The sequence below is a fragment of the Microtus pennsylvanicus genome, chromosome 17 (genome assembly GCF_037038515.1).
Source record: "Microtus pennsylvanicus isolate mMicPen1 chromosome 17, mMicPen1.hap1, whole genome shotgun sequence".
Classification (NCBI taxonomy): domain Eukaryota; kingdom Metazoa; phylum Chordata; class Mammalia; order Rodentia; family Cricetidae; genus Microtus; species Microtus pennsylvanicus.
In genome coordinates, this window is record NC_134595.1 from 43,032,933 (window position 1) to 43,055,014 (window position 22,082).

The following is a 22,082-nucleotide window of genomic DNA, read 5'->3' on the forward strand; positions in this document are numbered from 1 at the left end:
CTAACTGGGTGCTTTTCTCCCAGCTGTGGTTGGAGATTAGTAGACTCCTTGTGGGAGTGTATATTCTCTCCTTACACTGCATTCTGGGAATCAAACTCCAGTCTTTTGGCTTGACAGCAAACCCCTAACTCACCAAGCTATCTAGTTGGCCCTATAACTTCATTATGGAGGCAACAAGGAACCACACGGGGAGTTCAAAAAGGCACATAATAAAATAGTCCTGTGAGCCGATTGGAATGATCACATTGGGAAAATAGAGCAATATGCTATTGTAGGCTGTGTTTATACTACTAAGGATGGCAAAGGTTAAAAAAAAAGTCAGCGACAATGTTTAAATGAGGCTGCACTGATGACAAAAATAGAGTCTAAATTAGAGCGGACGTGAGGTTCAGCCGTGCTTCCCTGTTCTCTTTCTGAGGTGGAAGGAAACTTGAAGGGGCACTTGACATATTTCTAAATGACAGAGCTGGAAGAGAAGATTCTCCAAAGGTCATGAATTTTGGTGCTGTCTGACAGAAAGCCTTTTGGGTAGGTTTATCTCCAGGCTGAAGAATCAAAATAAGGATATGGAATTGAAAAAAAAGAAGAAGGTAGTTCAAGTTCAAGTTGCAGTTCAAGTCTCAGTGCCTAGCCCAACCACAGAAATGAGATCTACAGAGATAAATCTCTCTTCAAGTGTGCCAACAGTAAGCAGGAGCCATTTTAAAACACCAAAAAAGAGAGTGAAAGAATTATTTTTCTTATGCCTCTATCTGTCTCCTTTCTTCCTCTGTTACCCAACCCATGCTTGGAACAGAGAAGTCTTCACTCTGTCTCTTCTAGAAATTTTGTATCCCACCACACACAGATCCCCTCCCCATGCGTTCCAGGCAAGTCTTCCTTCAACTTAGCTACATCCATAGACCTAAGAGCTGCCATGTAACTTCTTTTTCCTAAATCCATGAAGGAAGAAAAAAACAAAACAAAACCCTTTGAAGCCAGAAGCCAGAAGCCAGATCTGTCCCCAAAGGTGGGAGAGGATACTGAAGCTGTATTAGTGAAATGTAGAAACTGCCTGAGAAAGAAATCCAGGGGCATAACATGCTCTACAGGGATATCCTCCAGCTGGTTTTCATCTCCAGTGTTTAAGTCTGAGATATCTGAGACTACCTTTGTTTGAGGAGGAAAATGGCAAAGGTTACTAAATGCCCTCGGCAGCTTCTGTTTGCAGAGCTGTTCACGAACAGTGTGTCAATGCTCCAGACGATACAGGTAACAATCTAATACTTGGGGCACACTAGTGTTCATCATCCACAACTTTATCCTTTTTTTTTAACCTCAATATTAACTTCCTTTCCTTCTCTTTCGGTCTATCTCACTGACCTGGAGCTGATGCTAGCCTGGCCAGCCAGCTGCTACAATCTTCCTGCTTCTACCTCCCCAACACTGGGATTACACGGGTATGCCATTGTAGTAGACTTTTTAACGTAGGTTCTGGGGGAATGGATTCAGGTCTGCATGCTTATGTGGCAAGCTCTTTACTAATTGGGTGGGCTATCTCCCTCCTTTTCGCTCATTCTCTTTACTAACCTCAAGAGCATCTTGCGTGTACACTGTCCTAAAGGGAACATACCTCACATAGATCATTTCATAAAGATGCTCTTACTTTGACCGCAAGCCTCACCATCTCCTTAACAAAGGCCAACAAAAGCTCATGGTTGTTTTAAAGCAGTTGGGATTTAATATATGAGAGAATAATAAATAAGCAAATAAATAAATATAAAATACGATCTCTTGTACCAATAGACTTCTCCCTTTCCTCCTGATTGATTTTTGTTTCTCAGAAGCTTCTGGTTAGAAATAATCTGAGGGAAGAAGTAGGTTAAGTCAAAGGAAGGCAGCAGCAAGAGGTTGGGGCATTAGAGGGAACAAGAACACCGAGGGGACCCAGGTAGCACCATGTACTGTTTTGGGTCTTTGTGTCCCCTGTTAAGCCTCACTTCCACTCCTCTGAGCTAGGGAAGCCCCGGGCCTACTCTATGGCTGGAAACAGCCTTCTGCTGATGTAATGTAAAGCAATGTGGTCATAGCAATGTGGTATATTAGTTTAAGATGTGTTACATTCGTTTATGCTGTGGAGTATTTGCTTAATGCTGAAAGATGTGTTGCATTCTTTTATGTTGCATTTGTTTAGCCCTGCGAAGCTGTGTTACTTTGTCGGCCTAGAACACCTGATTGGTGTAATGAAAAGCTGAAAGGCCAATAGCTGGGCACGAGAGAGAAATAGGCGGGGCTACCAGGCAGAGAGAATAAATAGGAGGAGAAATCTAGACTCCAAAAAAAAAAAAGAGGAGTGAGAAAAGGAGAAGAGGACACCAAGGGCCAGCCACCCAGTCGGCCAGCCATGGAGTAAGAAGGAAAGAAGATATATAGAATACAGAAAGTTAAAAAGCCCACAGGCAAAATGTAGAAGAAGAGAAACAGGATAATTTAAGTTAGAAAAACTGTCTAGAAACAAGCCAAGCTAAGGCTGGGCATCCACAAGGAGAAACAAGTTTCCATGTATTTATTTGGGTGCTGGGTAGCAGGCCCCAAAGAGAAAAACAAAGAAACAAAAAACCCTCCAAGAAACCCACAAAAAACAAAAACAAAAACAGAACAACCCCCCAAAAAATTTCCAGAAGGCTTTGCTTTCTGAATCTATGTGGAAAGAGCCCTGCTATTTTTAAAGACCTCAAGGGGACTTACTGAGAAGTCATCGTTGGGGAAGAACAGGAGATCTTGAAGAGGATCATTCCGATAGGTCTTTTCAAGTTCTTCAATGACAGTTTCATAATCCAAGGGCTCCAGCAGTCTGGGTTTTTCCTGCTGTGGGAAAAACAAAGGAAAACAAAACAAAAAATCGAGTTAACCTCGCGTCTCCTCTGTGACTGCTTTGGTTTCATTTTTTAGCTGTCACTGAGGCGCTGACATCACACAGTCCTTCCAATTCGGTCGCACGCAGACTCTAGGAACTTGGGACAAAGCCACATAATCACATACTGATTATTTCCAGATCTTTAATGAACTGAGGGGACCCTAAAAAACCTGACAGCGCTCTGAGTAGTTCAGGCTGCTTGTACCCGCGGGGGTGCAATAGATGTTCATGTAGACTTGATCTTTCCTACATTGGAAAAGGGCTGCTTACTCAGTACAGTGTTATGACAAGGGTCATGCCTGCTTCTGCTGAATCAGAGACTTTGTGGGTCCTACTTAGGTCAGTTTGCAAATGTTGGCATGCTGGTAGGAAGCAAACTATTGCAGGCTGTCTTCCTTGTCAATGAAGCACGGACCTCGTGTCAGGATTAATTGCTTGGCTCTGGGCTTCTTTGCCTCTACAGAGAAAAGCTGGGTCGGTTTCTAGTAGACGAGAACAACTGAACTCTATTGAAGACGGGTGAGGCCGAAAGAAAGTGCAGATAATCACATGGTATTAAAATCCTGGACCCAAGAGAAGCTGCAACCCTCTGAGAAGCCTCCCCAGTGCAAAATAAGAAGAATAATAAATGCTAGAGGGAGAAGCAGTGTGTCATCACAGATTGATGAGCTTGTTCCATACCACACATGGATCACAAATTGAGAAAAATGGGGCTCCCACAAAGGAAAGAAAACAGCAGTATAAAAACAGAAACCCCAAGACACAAGGATTAGTCCCCTAAGCCTTTGATGAAGTGTTCATGTAAAAGAAATGAAAAGACCGGACTGTACTTGGTGCATTTGGGGGGTTGGATCCTTAAAAACATGAAGGGTCACCATGAAACCCAGATGCTAAAGAGATCCTGTGAATATTAATGTTAGCATCGACTGTTCTATCTCACCTCCTGGCCTCCCCTAGATGACCCACCTCAGTAAAGCATGGTCCCCCACATTTTCATCTATATTTCAAAAACTGCCAATGGGCTTCTTAAAAGAGCAGACAATATTTGTTTTGATGATTTTTCAAAGATTACAAACAGCAAAATGTGAACATTGTGGCCCAAAAGCAAAGATATCCATCCATTTTCTGGTTTAAAAGGAAAGCAAACATACAAACAAAACCCTCAATGGCTTAAATAAACTGGCAAGGTGACTGATCTCTTTGGAAGGGTCCATTAAGGAAGCTGGATGCTCACTAGGACATTTGAAGAAAAGGAGTTGAGTTGTCCAACACAGTCTTTTCTCTGACATTGGTGTAAAACACCACACAGTTGGGGTAGAATTTACAGAGGCTCTGTGGAAGTTTGGAAAGTCTTCCTTGGTCTGCTGCTTTTTGATGCTTTTCCATTCCCACTTATTCCTGGTTCAAAATTTCTCATTTCCTAGGCAAAAACTAATTCCAAGGAATAGAAATTGAGGATTGTGCAGTGTATGCATATGTGTGCTTTCATGTGTGAGGATGAACATGGTTGTACACATGCAGTGGATGCTGGAGGTTGACTTCATTGTCACCATCAACCTTAGTTTCTGAGACAAAATTGTTCAGTGAGCCTAAAGGTTGCTCTCTTGGTTAGACTGGATGGCTAGTGAGCTCCCAGGATCCTCCTGCTTCTGTCTCCTCAGGGCTGAAGTTAAAAACACGTGGTGTGGGTGCTAGGAATTTAACTCAGCTCCCCGGCTTGAGCAGCAAGACTTTGCCCACTAAGCCATCGCCTGAGGTCCATTTTAAAAATGACTGAATGTCTTTAAGCAGGGCAGCCCCAGTTCTCAGTTATTTTATATTATCCCTGGTCCTGCCACAACCAAAGATTTATGTGAAAAACTAGCTTTTGGATCTTCAAAGCATAAAACAACTATTCTGCTCTCTTAGTATTTCTGAGGAGCACATCGGAGGTTGTACTTTGTCTTTCACCTGCACAGGCACACATGTTCATATACACCTACATATATGTACATGCACACATGTTCATACACACCTGTACACATGTAAACACATACAAGTTCCTATACACCTGCACACATGAACACATGTTCATATACACCTGCACACATACACACATGTTAATATACACCTGGACACATGCACACATGTTCATATATATCTATACACATATCTGCATCCCGTATAACCATGAATAAGGAAGAAATTGAAGCCAGAAGGATCTTTCAAGGAAGACTTTTCACTGAAAAGCAAACCGTAGCTAAAGTTAGTATTATTCAAGTTACTACAATAGGCACATCAGAGTTCCAGAGTCTAAGGTTATTGATACAACAAATTACAAACCAAAACCTAAACTCTTCTTGATAGATCAGTAGAAGGTATGTATGGCGAACATTTGATAAGACAACCTTGGACACATCAGGGAACTTATGAATGATATCCTCAGGCCTTTCCTATTTTAGATACTTCATTGAAATTATTTTCACTTGGGGGACTCTCAAATCTAGAATACCTGCTCCTTAAGCTTTGACTGAAGAAATACATCAGTAAACTTTTGTCTTTCCAGGGATCTCATAATGAGTATCACTCAAGATACTCCACTTTTTTTGTAGTTTTTTTTTGCATATGAATTTAGCAAGTAAGTTTCATTGAGGGGACAAGAGATGTAGTTTAGCTGGTAGTTCCTTGCTAAGCATGTGTGAGGCCACAAATCCCACCCTTAGCACCTCTAGCCCTAGCATTCGGGAGATAGAAGTAAAAGTAACAAGAGTTCAAAATCATCCTAATCTAGGTTGGTGAGTTCAAAGCCAGTCTGGGATACAGGAGACTGTTACATAGCCCAAAATGACACTAATTGGTTCACAGTCCTTACAAGCTGAGATTTGACAAAGCCTGCTTGGAGACTTTCTGTGTCTGTGGTGGTGAGAGCCCAAGGGTAGACAGGTAGCACTGATCTATTCCCGAGAGAATGTTGACCACTGAAGACACTCCAGTTGGAGCTTGTTTTCTTCTTGATAAAACTGGCCTTTGGGCAAGGAACTGCCCATGCATCAACCACTGACAAAATGTAGGATATCCAGATAGGACAAGCAGGATACAAGAAAAAAGACTGTCAAATCTTGCCAAGAGAGGGTAAGACAGTTTTGAAAAATTTCCTGCTTCTGATAATGGTCTGTCAGTTACTCTAGGCCTTAGCCAAAGTTGGTTGTTCCAACATTGCAAATGAGACTTTGGGTGATTGCCCAGGTAGCCAGTTGTCTCTGTCATTTGTTGCACATTTTGGAAGATGCCTGAGTGCACTTCCTGTTTACTCAAGTAATATTATTTCCTTTCTCAGGTCTTTGATGGGGTTGAAGACTAGATAGTTGCACTTACTTTCTTCTTATGACTTGGCCAAGTTATTTATAATACAAGACTTAGACTCCTTAGGATAGAATAATTATTGAAACATTTATCACGCTTCTTGCTTGATATTGTTTATACTGGTTGTAATTCTAAATTTTATACTTGATATTTGTTCTTATTGTACATAATTTTGTATTAGGCTTAGAACTCTCTTATTTAAACAAAAGAGGGAGGTGCTGTAGGAAATCCTTCAGCCAGTAATCTTTAAGTTACTCTCCCACTTGGACGTGGCCTCTTATACTATAAATGCTGTTGTAAAGTGTGCACACCCTCTCTCTCTTCCTGGATTTGGTTGCTGTTCCCCTTTCCAGGGGACAACTGTGATCTTTGGGTCTACCCCTAAATAAATAACCCTTTATTATACTCAATTCTGAGCTAGTGTGGATTTCTTTTTAGTGTCTGTCTTCAGTTGTCTCCAAAGTAAGGGCCCTGTCTGCTCAGCATCTTGTTCAAAGAGAAAGACACACTCGGGGATGGTGAGATCAGTTCTTTCCCCACTCCTGATCTCTACAGAGGCACTCAGTTGAGCTAGGAACTGAGCAACATCGATTTATGGCTTTAACAAGGATCGAGCTGTCCCTCCTGAATTTAATGGACCTGTTTCTTCTGGAAATACCCCAAGCAGGATAAAGTATGTGCCAAGATTACCCTGAACTGGATTGCATTTTTATAATGCTTTTTACTCTTATTCTTTCTCTCAAATGAGCAATGAATTTCATTAACTATTCTAAAGTCACCATGCCTGGGAAAGGCACCCAACAGCACCTGTTATTATGGGACAGGGAAAGTTGCACCACAGCAGTAACAGGCCCTATTCTTCTTATGTACTATTAAGAGATTGTTAGATCTGCTTTCCCAAATCCACAGCTCTCTTTCAAATCAACTTCACAGCAGAAGAATGGGTTCCTGACACAAAAAGCAAAAGCTTTCTTCCTCTGTACTTACACACAACTTCTTTTTATCAAGTCATTAGTTTATTTATGTTTGAAATGACAGTAATGTTACATCATTTTCACCTTTTCCTTTCATCTTTCCAACAGCTCTCATGTATTCCCATGTTTGTTTTCAAATTCATAGTTTCCAATCTCTCTCTATCTTTTGGAGTGTGTGTGTGTGTGTGTGTGTGTGTGTGTGTGTGTGTGTGTGAGAGAGAGAGAGAGAGAGAGAGAGAGAGAGAGAGAGAGAGAGAGAGAGAGAGAGAGAGATTTCAGAGATGCCCACCTGGTATTGGATAGCCATTGGTTAAGCAATTTGTAGGCTTCTGTGGAAAAGACTATGTTTCTCTCACCTCAGTGTTCCTCATTTACCTGTAGTTCTTGGTCTAGGGTTGGAGTTTCATGAGAAGAGGGAAAAGTTGTATGAACCAAACGTTATTTAATTTTTTTTAATTAATGAGTGGTAAGTCAGTGTACATTTGGGCTAAGCAAGCAGGGCATATGTTGGTTAATATTGATTGTCAACTTGGAAAGAAGAAACTCTCAACTGCAGAATTGTCTCTATAATGTTCATGTATAGCATCTCTGTGGGACATTTTCTCAGTTGTTAAATGATGTAGGAGGACCCTACCCATTGTAGACGATGTCATCTGGAGGCTAAGGGTCTGGATTTATAGCTCAATAGGAGGCTAGAAGCAGGCCATCAGATAGGATTCCTTTGAGGTTTCTCTTTCTAGCTCCTGCTTTGAGTTACACACTCAGCTTCCCTTAATAATAAATTATAACTTGTAACCCAAATAAACCCTTTCTTCCCAAAGTTGGTTTGAGGTAGTGTTTTTGTCACAACAGAAAAATAAGTAGGATAGTAGCTCAATTGGTAGAGTGCTTGTCTACTGTGCATGAAGTCCTAGGTTCTAACCCCAGGGCGGCATAGCTAGGCATGATGGCCAGAGATTTACACACAACTTCTAATGGTATGCTAACATAATGCCTAAGCCTTGGAGTGGGGAAGCTGCCATCTTGGTAGCAATCCAGTCTGTCCAGACTGTTCAAATGATGAAAAACAAGTAGACTGTCCATGTCCTAACAGGAGGCTTTAATTTCTCATAAAAAAATAGCATCACAAAATCTAAATTGATTTTATTGGAGCAATTTAAAATCAACTGGGTGAAAAAAGTGACAATGAGGAAAATAAGTATTTGAAATGTATTACCCTTAAAGATCACGTGACTGAATTGCCAACCTTTCTCCAGAATAGAAGTACAGTCCAACTAGAAATTAATGTAGACTATCTAGCCTTATTGTAGTAAAGTTTAAAGTCCATGAGAGTTGGTGGTTGTAGGTTCTCTATGAAAAGAAAAAGCAGTGAGAATGCCTGCCTCACCCCTATGGGCAATGAGACCATCGGCGTGGTAATTAAAACCCTCATCCCTTAGTTTATATATGTGTATAAGATTTAGTAGAGGTGATCTCCGAAGATGAAATGATGTACTTATTAGAATAATGCTCATCTATAAAACTGTTTTCCTGAGTGCTATGTAGATAAAAGCTGGCTTACAATTTTTACTGCTTGTAGATTGAAAGCACCTGAAATGTGTATAGGACATGCTCAATAAACACGTGTTCTATAATTAAGTATATATCCTGTCATCCAGATCTAGGGATAACCTAGAATTTAGCTAAGAGGAATAAGCACACATAACACCCAAGATATATTTGAGGATATCTTTGTAACATTATTTTCCTTACAAGATGGAGAAAAGTATTCAACTACCTTGAAGGAGGACAAGAAAGGTGGGTTGGTTGACGGTGACCATTTCTAACCAGGGAAGACATTAAAATATAGCCTTTAAAAAGAAGTAATTTTTAAGAATCATTGGTAATGGATAAAAGTATAAATCTGCACAAAGCTTTAGAAAAGACATTAAGACAAGGAGAGGGTCTGGAATAAATCAGAGAAGAACTGTGTGCATCATGCCATGAATTTGCTACACTTTTCAGTAGTTTATCAGATTTAGTTAGCTGTCAATATTTTACATATAATTGGTGTTTCTGTTGTTGAAATATGAAGTAGGGTGGGTTCCATGATCAAGTATTGCTACAAAAGAAAGGACAAAGTACTGCCTCAGAAGGTGAACAGTTCAAGGTACTCTTGATGATATTTCTAGACCCACACGTCACAAGATTAAAAATGAACTACTTAGACTTCTAAGACGTAGTAAAACTTCCTGGGCATGGCCTGATTCAGAAATTATGAAAGATGAAGCCTATGAAACAATGAACGCTTATTAAGGCTAATTTTTCTCAAGTTTATAATAAAATAAAAATTGCGTATTTATTATTGTTTAATAAGAATGAGAATAAATAATATATAATAGGATAACTTCACAAGATTTTAAAACTAAAAAGAAACCAATTATCTACATAGATTCAAACATCATTAGCTTACTGCATTTGGGAGGTACTGTAATATTCAGGATGTTGTTTTTATGTTTTTGGATGAACATGTGTTGCTTTCATCACACTAAAAGGATGAACTTGGTTTTTCAAAAGAATCAAGCCATCATTAAACACTGGGGAGTTATTTGATTTTAAAATTGTTTACCCTTTGAAAATCCACCAGAGAGGAAGCCCAGAAATATCACAGTGGGGCTTCACATAGAGACTCAACCACTAACAGATTCAAGTAATTACAATAAAAGACACACAAAACACTGGGGGAAAGAGACCAGAGAAAATAATTACAGATTGGGCATGTGGTTCTAGAAGCGCATGCCAGCAAAACAGAGAGGCGCAATTAACAACTTAATAACTGAACTATTTTTAGCTTTCAAGGGAGCCACATGCATTAGGTAAGTTACTTATACACCATCCTGAAATGGCGCTTGAAGCAAAGGTTCCAACAAGAAACCCTAGTGGGAAGCTTAGAATCTTGTACCTACCAGCTATGTGACTTGGGCAAGTCATGAGAATCTTGGCTGAAGTTAATCAGGATGAATAAAATATCGAGGAGATAGAGATCAGCGTGGTAGATGAACCAGTATGTACCAGCAAAATATAGACTTGTTTTATGTGAAATTTTATCTTTCCCAAGGACTTATACCCAAATCAAGCCTCATCCAAGCAATTATACCAAGAACCTGAGTTCTTCACTTATGAAGAACTGTACTGTATATTTTATATTTGTTATCTAATTTTCCCTTAAAATATATTGAAAATGAATGATTCTAATCAAAGTAAAAGAAGTAATACATTCAAATGAAAGGGGACAGCTGTCCCTATGTATCTCCTAAGCCAAGGCAGGCCTCTCTCTTCCCTTTAGGAAAAAGAAGAGGAACTGCATGCCTATCAGAAATCCACATGACTTCAGAGTCTGCATTTTGTTTTCTCTGAGAAATAACCTAGACAATATTTTCGTTTTTATATATTTCAGATGACAGACAATGATCAAACTTAGAACTGGTTTTATACTAAACCCATTAGTCTCACAGAAGCAAATTTCCAGAGAAAAATCAATGTAAAAATTATGCTTCAAATCTCATTCTACAGCTCTGACTTCCATAAGTACAAATGGAGTTGCTCTGGAAAGGCTGGCAGAATCAGGAGAGTCAAACAGTGTCTGTCTACAGTCAAACCTTTGTATTTGTAGGTCACACGTGCAAACCTGGGCTCTAAATTGGAAGTGTAATCAGGGGAAGTGAGCTTTTAAAATTTTTCTAGATCACTCTAGTGCTGTTGTTCTACAGTAGCTATTCCTGTAAAATCCTGGTCTTTTCAAAGAAATAGTATGAAAAGAGTTTTTCCCCCATTCTTGAAAAGTTTCATGACCTTTCTGTGCCACATCATGTATCCTGTGATGTTACTTGGGACTTACCAGTCTTCTTTGATCCCTTCAATACACACACACACACACACATTATTCCTCATGTCTGAATCTCTGAATCTTCACTCTCATATCCTGTCATTTACTGTTATAACATTAACTTACAAAAATGTCTTTTTGAGGGGATATAACTAATATGTGACTAATATAACGAATGACACAGGAAGACAAGCAAACTCAAAAAGGTGCTTTAGGACCAGTAGAGTAGGCTCTATTAGCAACTAAGGGAATTCAGAATTCAGAGTAAACAGCTCTTAGTGACTAGGCTATTTAGAGGAATCCCAAAATAATCATAATCCTTCCTAGTTTGAGTCCATCAGAGCACTGTACAAACGACATAGTGGTCAAATAATTTCAGTGTTTGGCTGGAGAAATGGCTCAGTGACTAAAGGGACCTGAGTTCAATATTCAGCATCCACATTTGTGGCTAACAATGTAACTCTAGTCCCAGGGGCAAATATTCTCTTCTGACCTTGGCAGGCACTGCACACACGGGATGCACAGACATACACACAGGCAAAACACCAATGCACATAAAACACAAACTAAAATATGAAATAAAAGCAAATGAACTTCACTGTTATTGAGATAGCAAGTTACCAAGCATGGTGGCTCATACCTAAAATCCCAGCTGGTGGACTTTTGTGAGTTCTAGGTCAGTCTGGTCTACACAGTGAGTTCTGTGAAACAGCCAGGGCTACACAATAAGACTTTAGACTGGGGGGAGGGTCGGGAGAGGGAGAAAGAGAAGAAGAGAGAGGGGGGGTAAATTTCTTAGAAGAAATCAAAGGTCCAAGTGAACAAAAGTTCTTTAGATGCTAACAGAACCCCAGGGTTCTTTGACCTTAATGTGATTGGAATAAAGCCAACATCCACAGTATTTGTGCTTAAAACAAATGGGAAGATTGGAGAGAGCCCTTACAGCTGCATCTATGGCCACAGCTGTCACCCCATGGTCGTGTGACAGATTTAATTCAGCCTTTCATCAGGGGGAGTTCCATTGGACAACATCTCAGAAGCCTGAGCTTCAGCAAACAAGGCCAGTGTTTCTTTCCAGAAAGGAAACGATTAAGTAAGCCATAAGGCATCTTATGCTGAACCTTTAACCTTCTTTCTGTCCTGAACCACAGAGTTTCATGAGAATGGAAAAACACTCGCTAAATCAAAGTTAAGAACTATACAGCTGGACAAACTCAGATGAAGAAGTTTCGAAATGGTTTCCTTGGCAACAAGACAGACAGCTTATGGAAAAAAATCAAGCAGTAGCTGTTCTTTAAGTATTAGTTCATTTCTGAAATGTGAATGACTATTAACCTAGTAAAGTATATTAAACTATATGATATTGATGTGATTAATTTTTCCATATTTATTAATGTTCTATTAGAAATCAAAGGCAAACCAGTCTTAAAGAATTTATTATTTAAAGGAGACTCTCAAATTTAATTCAGTTTTGTGGTCTTGCTTTCTTTTTAGGGAAATATAACCCTGTATATTTCTTTGGAACATTTTAAAACGTTCACAGTTCTGCATAGGAAATTAAAATTGAAATCAATGACAGTAAATGTCTCTCCATATAATGGTGGTGCTTATAAAGATATAGAAAATATCCAACAAGATCTAAATCAAATTAAATTACATGTCTCATTTATTTTCTAGAAACACTTGAAAGATAATAAATATCATTAAAAATACATCACAACCCAATTACAAGCCTGCCTGACACCAGGGAAATTAATGCCTCAGAACAAGCTGCAGGGAACTTTAAATTAATTTATAGGAGGTCTGTGATAGAAGCCACGGCCAGCTTATGCTCTGACACCATGTTAATATTTTGACAGTCTTAACAAACTATTACTCACAGGTCAAGCTTTTGTGTGTATGTGTGGCATGTATGGACTTACACACAAGCACAAATCAAATGTGAACAATCCTTTCAACTAGATTTTATAGCTTCAGCAAGACTTCTCCAAATGAGAACCCATTCTTTGTGGTCTCTTCCTTAAAGACTAATCATGATGGCTCTGATCATTAAAGTCATTAGCTTCTCTGATGGCCAAAGAGGATGTAGCCGAAGCAAAGCCCTTGGAACCTTTCCCCCTGGAGCTCCCAATCTTCAGCGAAGGCATGACAGGGTTGACAAAAGACTGGAATCTGTACATCTCTGGGGCTGAGCCTCACAACTGCCCATTGTATCTCACTACCAAGACAACAGGGTTTCCCCTTGCCTACTGCCTTAGTGGCTGTGATTTACTTCCTGGCTTTTCCCCAAGCCTACCTATGTCCTGTTTTCATCTCCCTTCTCTGGACTGTGTCTGTGAGTAGGTTTCTAACTCTTGCAATTAAAGAGAATTTATTCCGTAATACCAGGAGCCTACCACTTTCCAAGTGTATTCGGATTTGAATGCTAATTTACAACCTCTTGCACCCAACTACTTCTACCTTTGAGTTGTAGGAATTCAACAGCTGTGCATTCTGGAGACATCCCAATATCATTTCATCCTGTGGAAAGATGCACTGGGTATCACAAGCCCTGTGAGTGAGAGGTTTCAATAACTTCTTGGCTTTCCAAGGTCATACAAGGAGGGCAGCTCTGATCTCTAATTTTCTGTCAGCACAAACTCATCCAACCATCACTTTTCTAGGATGCCAGAAGATGAAGATTTTGAAGCTATACAAACAAAAGTATATGCTCACATTTGCTGTCAGTGCTGACAGTCATGGGCTGTAATTTTGCTCTCCATAGGAGGCACTTGTTTGTGCTGGGGGTGCTGGCGGGTCTCTTTGCTTGTAACAGCATCTGGAAGCCATGATCAGGCTCAGATTGCTTTGCTTTATTCTATTTTCATCTTAGAGGTCATGGTTGGGGTGATTTTTATATTAAGATGAATTCGTGCATGTTTGCTTACAGAAAAACAAACCACAGTTACATCAAAACACTTAATAATAGTAGCAATAATCACTGTCATTTAGTTTACCATAAGTGGCAATAATAACTGATTTCTTATTGTTGCTATTATGGTCAATGACAGGGACTATGATACACACTAAGACCCTCTCTCTTTGAGTACCAATATTAATTCCAGAAGAGATCAACACAGTTGATTATATTTTCCTTGGATTCTGAAAACTTGTGTAACCAGTAAGTTGGTGGGAGAGTTGATATTGAAGTTCACTTAGACTTAAAGACTGTGACCCACTCTGACAGCAAATTCTACTTGCAAGAGCCAACAAACAAACAAACAAAACCAAAACCAAACAAACAAGAAACCAAAACAGAATTTATTTTCCTGTTGTCAATCTAGAACAGAGCTGTAGTTTTGGGTACTATTCCTGCTCATTTTGTGATCTTTCTTTCCTTCCTTCCTTCCTTCCTTCCTTCCTTCCTTCCTTCCTTCCTTCCTTCCTTCCCTCCTTCCCTCCTTCCCTCCTTCCCTCCCTCCCTCCCTCCCTCCTTTCCTTCTTTCTTTCTTTCTTTCTTTCTTTCTTTCTTTCTTTCTTTCTTTTTCTTTCTTTCACATTGTAGAGCATTTGAAGTCTATAAAATGGAATGAAACTCAGGAAAGAAACTGGCAGGGACGTAAGACAAAAAGTTATTTATGGGAGGGCAAAAAAGATGAGAAGAGAAAATGAAAAGGTGGATTCAGGATCTATATAATGGAGACTGATAATGCCGTGTCGGGATTCACAATGGAAATTGCCAGTACTGAGTGAATCCTGTGTTTGCATGTGTGTATGGGGCATGTACATGTTCATGCAGGTATGTGTATGTTTGTACTAGGGTGTATGTGTGTATGCACACATTTGGAGGTGAGTGGTCAATGTAAGGTGCTCTCTCAACGGCTCTCCAGGCTCTGCATCTCATTCCCTTTGAGACAAGCTCTGTCATTGGACCTCGAGCTCACCTATTGGGTGAGGCTGGCTGCTCCAGTCTCTACTGCCACCCTAGCTCGGGTCCTCAAGCTTACAGCAAGCCCTTTGCTCATGGAAGCAACTCCCCAGCCCTCAAGGAAATCCTTTTTAAAAATTCTGTGTCAGTAATGACTTGGTTTCGTGACCTCACTTCCGAAGCACTGTGAACTTCCTCTTCTAACAATTGACCCATCTTACACTCAGATAGACAGGTGGGCCTTTGCTGAATTAATCCTCTTTCCCATAACAGTCAGCCTCAAGGAAAGGGAGGTCATTTTTGGTTACACTACAGACTTTCCTTCCAAGTCCAGTTTGGAGGCAGCCATTCTATAGCTCCCTGGCTGAGCTACCTGCCTTCTTCTTGCTCTTCACTCAGATTCCCCTGATATGCCTTCACATACAGTCTCAGGGTGGATCAAGTTTCAAAACACACTTCTTCTTTTGTGTGTGATCTGACTGGGTTCAGAAGTCTCTGGTAAGTCCTGCTTCTTGGTTTTCTTTCAAAGTACCTCTGTGTGTGTGTGTGTGTGTGTGTGTGTGTGTGTGTGTGTGTGAATTTCATCCTTGCAATCCAGTTTTGTCTCAATCCTGCCCCAGTCTCTCTTCTTATTCCCCAAGCATTACGCTGTCCAATGGTAGGGTGCTTACTTCATATGTTCAAGGTCCTGGGTTTGATCCCCAGTGCCACAATGAAATAAAAAAAAAACCGTTAGCACATCACTCCTGGTCCTTACTCTGTGCTTCCCTTTTGCTAACTAGCTCCATAACAGGGCTGTAGATAGATTGCTCTAAATGTTCGTATACCACAAGCAGTAACAGCCAAGGAGGATGTGTGAGCAGGAAGGGAGATACAAAGTTTACCCTGACCTGAGGCACAGCAGGGCAATGCAACGCACCTTAGAAACCCAACAGAAGTCTCTCCAATCAGTGTCTCTGCCTATAGGTCCTAAAGGGCTCACAAGCAACGTTCCTAAGGAGAGGACAAACTGCTGTGCATATCCGAGCTTTCCCAAACACCCAGAAATCCTACAGATTAATAATCCACAATCCAGTGACAACTTTAAAACAATGAATCACATTTATTTTTAAAACTTCTGCATTTGGTTCTGACTGTGCAGATGACAGACACAGTAACTCAACTTAATCATGGATCTGATCCTTCCAAATTAAGTCATGAAAATGACAAAGCAAATGATCTTTTCATTAAGACTTCCTATGCACTAGAGACCATGTTAAATAATCCTGATAAAAATAAAAGCTAACATTTAATGCAGTTTAAGAAGGAAAAAAAAACCATCCACTGGAGAACAGCACATAGAGCTCTAAGATTCAAGGACATAGGCTGACGATGACCTCACAAGTAAGTTTCACTTCTGCTGAACATTACCCACAACACAGTACTGTGTAGATTGTATGCTGCCTCTGGAGACATGGCCCCAGACATATAAAGCTATTTCTTAGTTAATGCATTTGAAAGTTGGGCAAGTAAGCTAAGCTTCCAGTCAACTTATGTTTCCATGCAAAGGAGTGATGTAAGAGCGGTTTTGTTTTATTTTCTTGAGGCTCAGGAGTCTAACCCAGGTCCTTGCATGTTAGACAAACCCTCCACCATTCTGTCATATCTCCAGTCCTCAAAATAATAAAAAGTCCAACAGAGCAAATTGTACAGCTTTAAGCAGCGTTTGAAGGACACAGAATGCACGAATACTGTCAGTCTGGATCAATAGAGTATAAAATTTGAAAGGCGTATATCTCAGAAAGTCTCGGTTCTGAATAAGTATTCAAGATTATTATGAAATTCTGTACATTTTAACTTTCCCTGAGAGCAGGGATTGAATGTACTGCCAATGGTCACAAGATCATAGGTGGTCGGAGGGAAAGAAACAGTGGTAATTACATCCAACAATCATCATCTTCCTTTCATTACAGCGTGTTACAATATTTAAACAATTTAAAGGCATGCATTTTTGGTTCCCTAGCGTGACTTTAGGTCTCTGTCGGGGGAATTCTGTCACTTGATTTGCATCTTCTTTACCACCTCTTCAGGCAGTTCCGAGGGCAATCTAGGGGTGTAACTTTCTGTTTAGAAGCACAGACAAATGTGCAGTGGAAAGTTCCTGCTGGCTCTGGGTGGACGTCTGTTAACCTGGGTATACACCAAAGAGGACCTGGCACACTCCGAGCCAAGCCCCATCCCATGCACACACAGAATTCTGGGACCCTGGAGCACCAGATGGTCAACACAATCCAGATGTATTTTTACTGAACAGCTGTGTTTTTAAACTTGCTCCTCCCGCATGACAGAATCCCATGCACCCTGTGCCTTCAAACGAGCCACCTAGAGAAACCTGTACTGCAATTGCATCCTTTTCTTCCCTTGCCCTTGGAAATAATGATACTTAAAGAATAACCATTTTGTATTTGGCAGCTTTCAAACTAGACTCAGCACACATACACGTAATTCTAACATGGCATCTTAAGATGGGATGGGAGTTAGAGGAACATTTCTCAGAAGGGGAAACAGAGGTTCAGAGTGGTTCAAATAATATGCACAAGTACAGAGACTGTGAGAGCCAGGCTGACCCCCGGGGTGTCTGCTTCATGCGCCCACTCAAATTACTTACTTCACTTTCTTGGAGTCTGCTTTCCAAAATGAAAGCCCTATCTTAAGGAAATACTTAAGGATGGATTGAATAATTCTCTACTCAATAGAAGAGAAAGCCTGTGGAAGTAGATATCCCTATCTTAGGCAGACCAAAACCAGACATGTGTAGCAGAAGAGTCCCGAGTGTCTTCCACAGAAGAAAGCTAACCACTGTATGAATGCTCTTAATTAAATTTGAATGCATTGCTACCGAATGTTGTGGGAAAACACCAGGTCCTCATTGGCTGCTTCTCCCGTAGTACTCAGTAGCAATACATTCAAATTCAATTAAGATAATTCATAGAGTGATTATCTTCACTATACCGTAAGACACTGGGGACTGTCCTCTTGCCAATACTGTACGTGTGGTGGATGTAAGATAGACTCATTCTCCTGTGTGTTGTCTCTTTTAGTGGAAACAAAAGGCCAATCTAGTGACACAGTTCTTCTAAATACCGAGAGAGATGCAACAGGAGAGTTATGTTTCCTGTACTGGCCTGAAGGCTGAAACTGTCACACACCAAGAGAATTTTTGAAACAATTATATTCTCTAGAAGACTAAAAAGAAACAACTGAGGCTGCTCCTCCGGAGCTGGTCAAGAGGACACAAGTGAGCTCACGTTTCTGGCAATGCGGAGCAAAATCTGGGGGGAAACCCAGGCCACCTGCCTGAGGGAACAATGCCAAGGGGCACGATTGTTTTGAGTTTGTCCATAGCAGATATAGACTACCGAGATAGTGGCTGAATGAATCGCACAATGTCAACCTTACATGTCAGAAAATAAATTCTGCTCTTTTCTCAGGGTCATGAAGTGTCCACCGAGGACACTTCATAGCGGCTGTCTCTCAGGGCTGCTGCCACCAAGACCCCACAGAGAAAGGACAGGGATGTTGCTGAATGTCTTACAATGCATTGAAGACTCCTCAATAAGAATGTTCAGACTCCAAATGACCATGATTTCGAGGTTGAGGGCAGCTCTGAAGATGTCATACAGGACTTGATAAGCTCTGCAAAGTGATCAGCCTTTCAATGAGCTATTCTATAAAGTGAGCCTCCCTGTCACAGGAGGTGCTCCAGTAATCGGCTTCCACTGACTTCTACAGAATTATACATTAGTATCTGCAAGGACATGTTTCTGCCATAGCCGTCCTTTCATTTTGCAAGAATAATAAGGAAGAACCATTTTCACAGTAAAATAAAATCTTTCTGGCCTTTTATAATCTTCCTTGGCCCTGTTGATGAAATCTTTACCCTTTCCTTCCTAGTTTAAATTGTTCTTTCTAAGAATGTTAAAGTGAATTAGTGGGACATGATAAACTGATATTTAAGAAAATATAGTTGTAAACAAATAAGTATATTGGAGTCTTAATTTAGGGAACATCAGGCTATTCTTTGGGACAGAGAGTGAGCGGAGACTACAATTCACATTTGTAATCCCTGGCTCAGAATCTGAAGCAAGAAGATTGCTGGGAGCCTGAGTCAGCCTGGACTCCACAGTAATTGCAGGCCAGTCTAGATTACAGTGTGAGAGTATCTCAGACATATAAATCCCAAACCCAAACCAAAAACATAAATCCCAAAACAAACAAATGGAACCAAGAGAAGCAACTTCAGAAATTGTAATACGCAAACGTTAAGATAAGCCTAGGTGAATTCCGATTGCTCTGGCAATGATCATATTAAATCCAGTATCAGGATTTCTCAGTTACATAAAGTTGAAAACAAGGTGACTTTCACAATAAATATTCAACTTGTAAAAGGACCATTTATGAGCCCAACAGAATACACTGTTGAACAGAGCACTCTGCCCAGTAGCTCGTGAGAGAAACCTGCTCTAACACACAGCATTTTCCCGAGAACACATGGCCGAGAAGATGAGAAGTTTGCTCAGATACCTACAGCACTAACCCTGTGGATTCCTTCTGGGTTCACTCTCTTCACTGTCCGCCTCTTCTTCCAAAATTCTTTTCCTCGGAAGCTCATGATAGGCCTTGAGATTGAGTCATAAAATATTTGAAAAGTCCCGATGTCCTTAGACCTGTTCTTTCCGAGGCTTCAACAAAGCTGGTTGACCAAATCTCTCTGCTCCCCTAAGAAGGGAAGTGTTCGTGCTACATCTATATAACTCAACAGAAAGGAAAGGCGAAGCCACAAGTCACCACTTCCTGTGAGCAGCTAACTATCAGCTGTTGAACTGCTGCTTTCGTCCACAAGTTCTCTCTGGGCACCTGCATTAGTGCAAGACAGTGACACAGACCATCGATGGTTTGCATGAATGAGTCCACCCTCGATGTAGTCCATTGGTACCTATTGGATGTGCAGGCCCAAGATAGGACGTGATATGGAGAGTCTGACAACACATCATTCGATTTTTCTGGTGTAAAATTTTTTAATTATTATTTTCAGGGTTGAAAATAAAAATAACCTTTTTCTCAGTTATGGCATTGCTTAACAATTTGTAATCTTTGCAGTAGTGACAAGTGTTCAGAAACTGCCAAGCCTGGCAGGGATCAGAACTCTAGAAATGTATGTGTGGGTTTTCCTAACTGTGGAACTCCAAATTCTTGCCTCACAGTTTAGGGTGCTAGGCAAAGCACCTTATAAGAAGCACATACTATTCTCAAGAAACTCCTAAGCAACTTCCTCTCTTTCTTGCCTTTGCATAGAGTCTGTCTTCTATTCCTCTTTAGGCGCCACGGCTCTAAAGCCTGGAGTCCCTCCCATGCCTCAGCTTCTGCAATCTAAAACTGGCTCATTTTGGTGAGGCTGTAGCTTGCTAGAAAAACGCATCCAATATATAGTGAGACTAAATTTCAAGGCCCAGCCTGAGGCAAAAAAAAAAAAGAAAGAAAAAAGAATTGACTGCCTCCTTTCTCTATCCCCTTGACTGTTGAACACCACTTTCCTTTAAAGGAGGCATTACCCAGGAGCATCTGGGGATATCAACTAGACAGACCTCATGGTGACCGCCCAAAAGGGGAAACCCGATAGCTCAGTAGAGCATGGTCCATGGGATGGCATCACTGGGGAGCTTTAAAAGCTGCATCACCAGATCACCAGCATCCTGTTGCATCTTGCCCCATTCTGATTCAGTCCTTTTTCAGAAATGTGTTGGAAGATGAAAATAACGAGGACAGTGAGCAGGAATCATCGATAAACATAAACCAGACAATGGCCCAATCAAAAGGAGTCACTGTCAAGTTCATCAGACAAGACATTCAATTCCAGTACATGATCGGAATTGATTAGGTGACATTTTTGGGCATTGTTGGGCTTTGTGAGAAATGTGTGACACTTCCTGTAGTTTTAAGAATCTGTGTTGGACAAAGAATCCCACTAGAGTTTGCAGAAGCTTGGGTGAGCTATATAGAAATGTATATCTTAAGGAAACTTTGAATAACCATTGAGGGTCAAGAAGGTGAATACAAGGGAACAAATATTGAAGGTAAAGACATCTAGCATGAACAGGCATCAGGGGAGAATGGACGGAATCAGAGAATAATCTTTCTTGGCTAGTTGCTCACCCATTTTAGGTCTCCTTTTCCTCACTTATCAAACAGACATGTCATAGTCACCACTTTGTAGAAATTGTAAGGATAATTCAGATAATGCTTTTAAAAAGTCAATATATTATATTGACTGTTATATCATAAGCACAGTTATTAGTTAACATAGAGGTTAAGGGTTACAACAAAACTAAATATTAGGAAAAATCTGGAAGTCAATGCTACCTACAGCCAAGAATTAAACAAGAGGAGTGGACGGTTGAAATTTGAAGCCAGAGATGGTTCCTTTATGCCTTTGAATGTCAACATCACGAAAGTTTCTATTGAGTTTGAAAATGATAATGACTACTGAGGGATTTCTGAACAATAATCGAGATGATATTTTAGGAGGATCTTCTCTGGGCAGCTACAGGCAGGAGAGGTTGCAGATACTAAGTTTCCAAGGGTTTGTATCAATTTACAGCAATGGCTCCGAGGAGACTATAAAGAAGGACTTAACAATCGAACAGAAAATAATGGAAGGAATTTGTTGAGTAAACAGTAGGTGCTGGGTGTTGGCCCAAGAGCTTATTTAAACTCTAACAAACTGACCACCAAGTAAGCTTGTTATTATTGCTGTTTTCACCCTAGTCTCAAACAGGAAGATAGTCGGGTCACAATAACAGGAGGCCCAAATCCAGTTAACGACATATCTAGGATTGAGATCTTGTAGGTTCCTGAGTTTGTGCCAGATAGGTCCTATTACATGGGAATAAGAAGAAAATGGTTCTTTATGTACATTGAATGTTCAATGATGGAATGTTGTGTTAAGAAGACAGAGGAAGGTATGTCCCTAAAATGCAGGCAAGAGCCATGTTGGAGATGTGAAAAGGAAAGTCATAGATAGATCTCATTTGAGAGGCTGCAGAAGTAAATTGAATTTTG

At 40.4% G+C, this 22,082-nt stretch overlaps 1 protein-coding gene across 16 annotated transcripts in view; it reads right to left on the reverse strand.

Moving 5' to 3' along the window:
- The window catches only part of Dock10 (dedicator of cytokinesis 10), a 249,100-nt gene that overhangs the window by 143,400 nt on the left and 83,618 nt on the right, over positions 1–22,082 (reverse strand). For 8 of the 16 annotated variants that reach the window (XM_075952022.1, XM_075952019.1, XM_075952011.1 and 5 more), the window contains exon 2: positions 2,728–2,847. In XM_075952022.1, the coding sequence (XP_075808137.1) occupies positions 2,728–2,847 (120 nt within the window). Of the gene's footprint in view, positions 1–2,727; positions 2,848–19,551; positions 19,745–22,082 lie in introns of those variants that run through there. The other 8 variants (XM_075952016.1, XM_075952020.1, XM_075952014.1 and 5 more) reach the window with 5 other exon arrangements.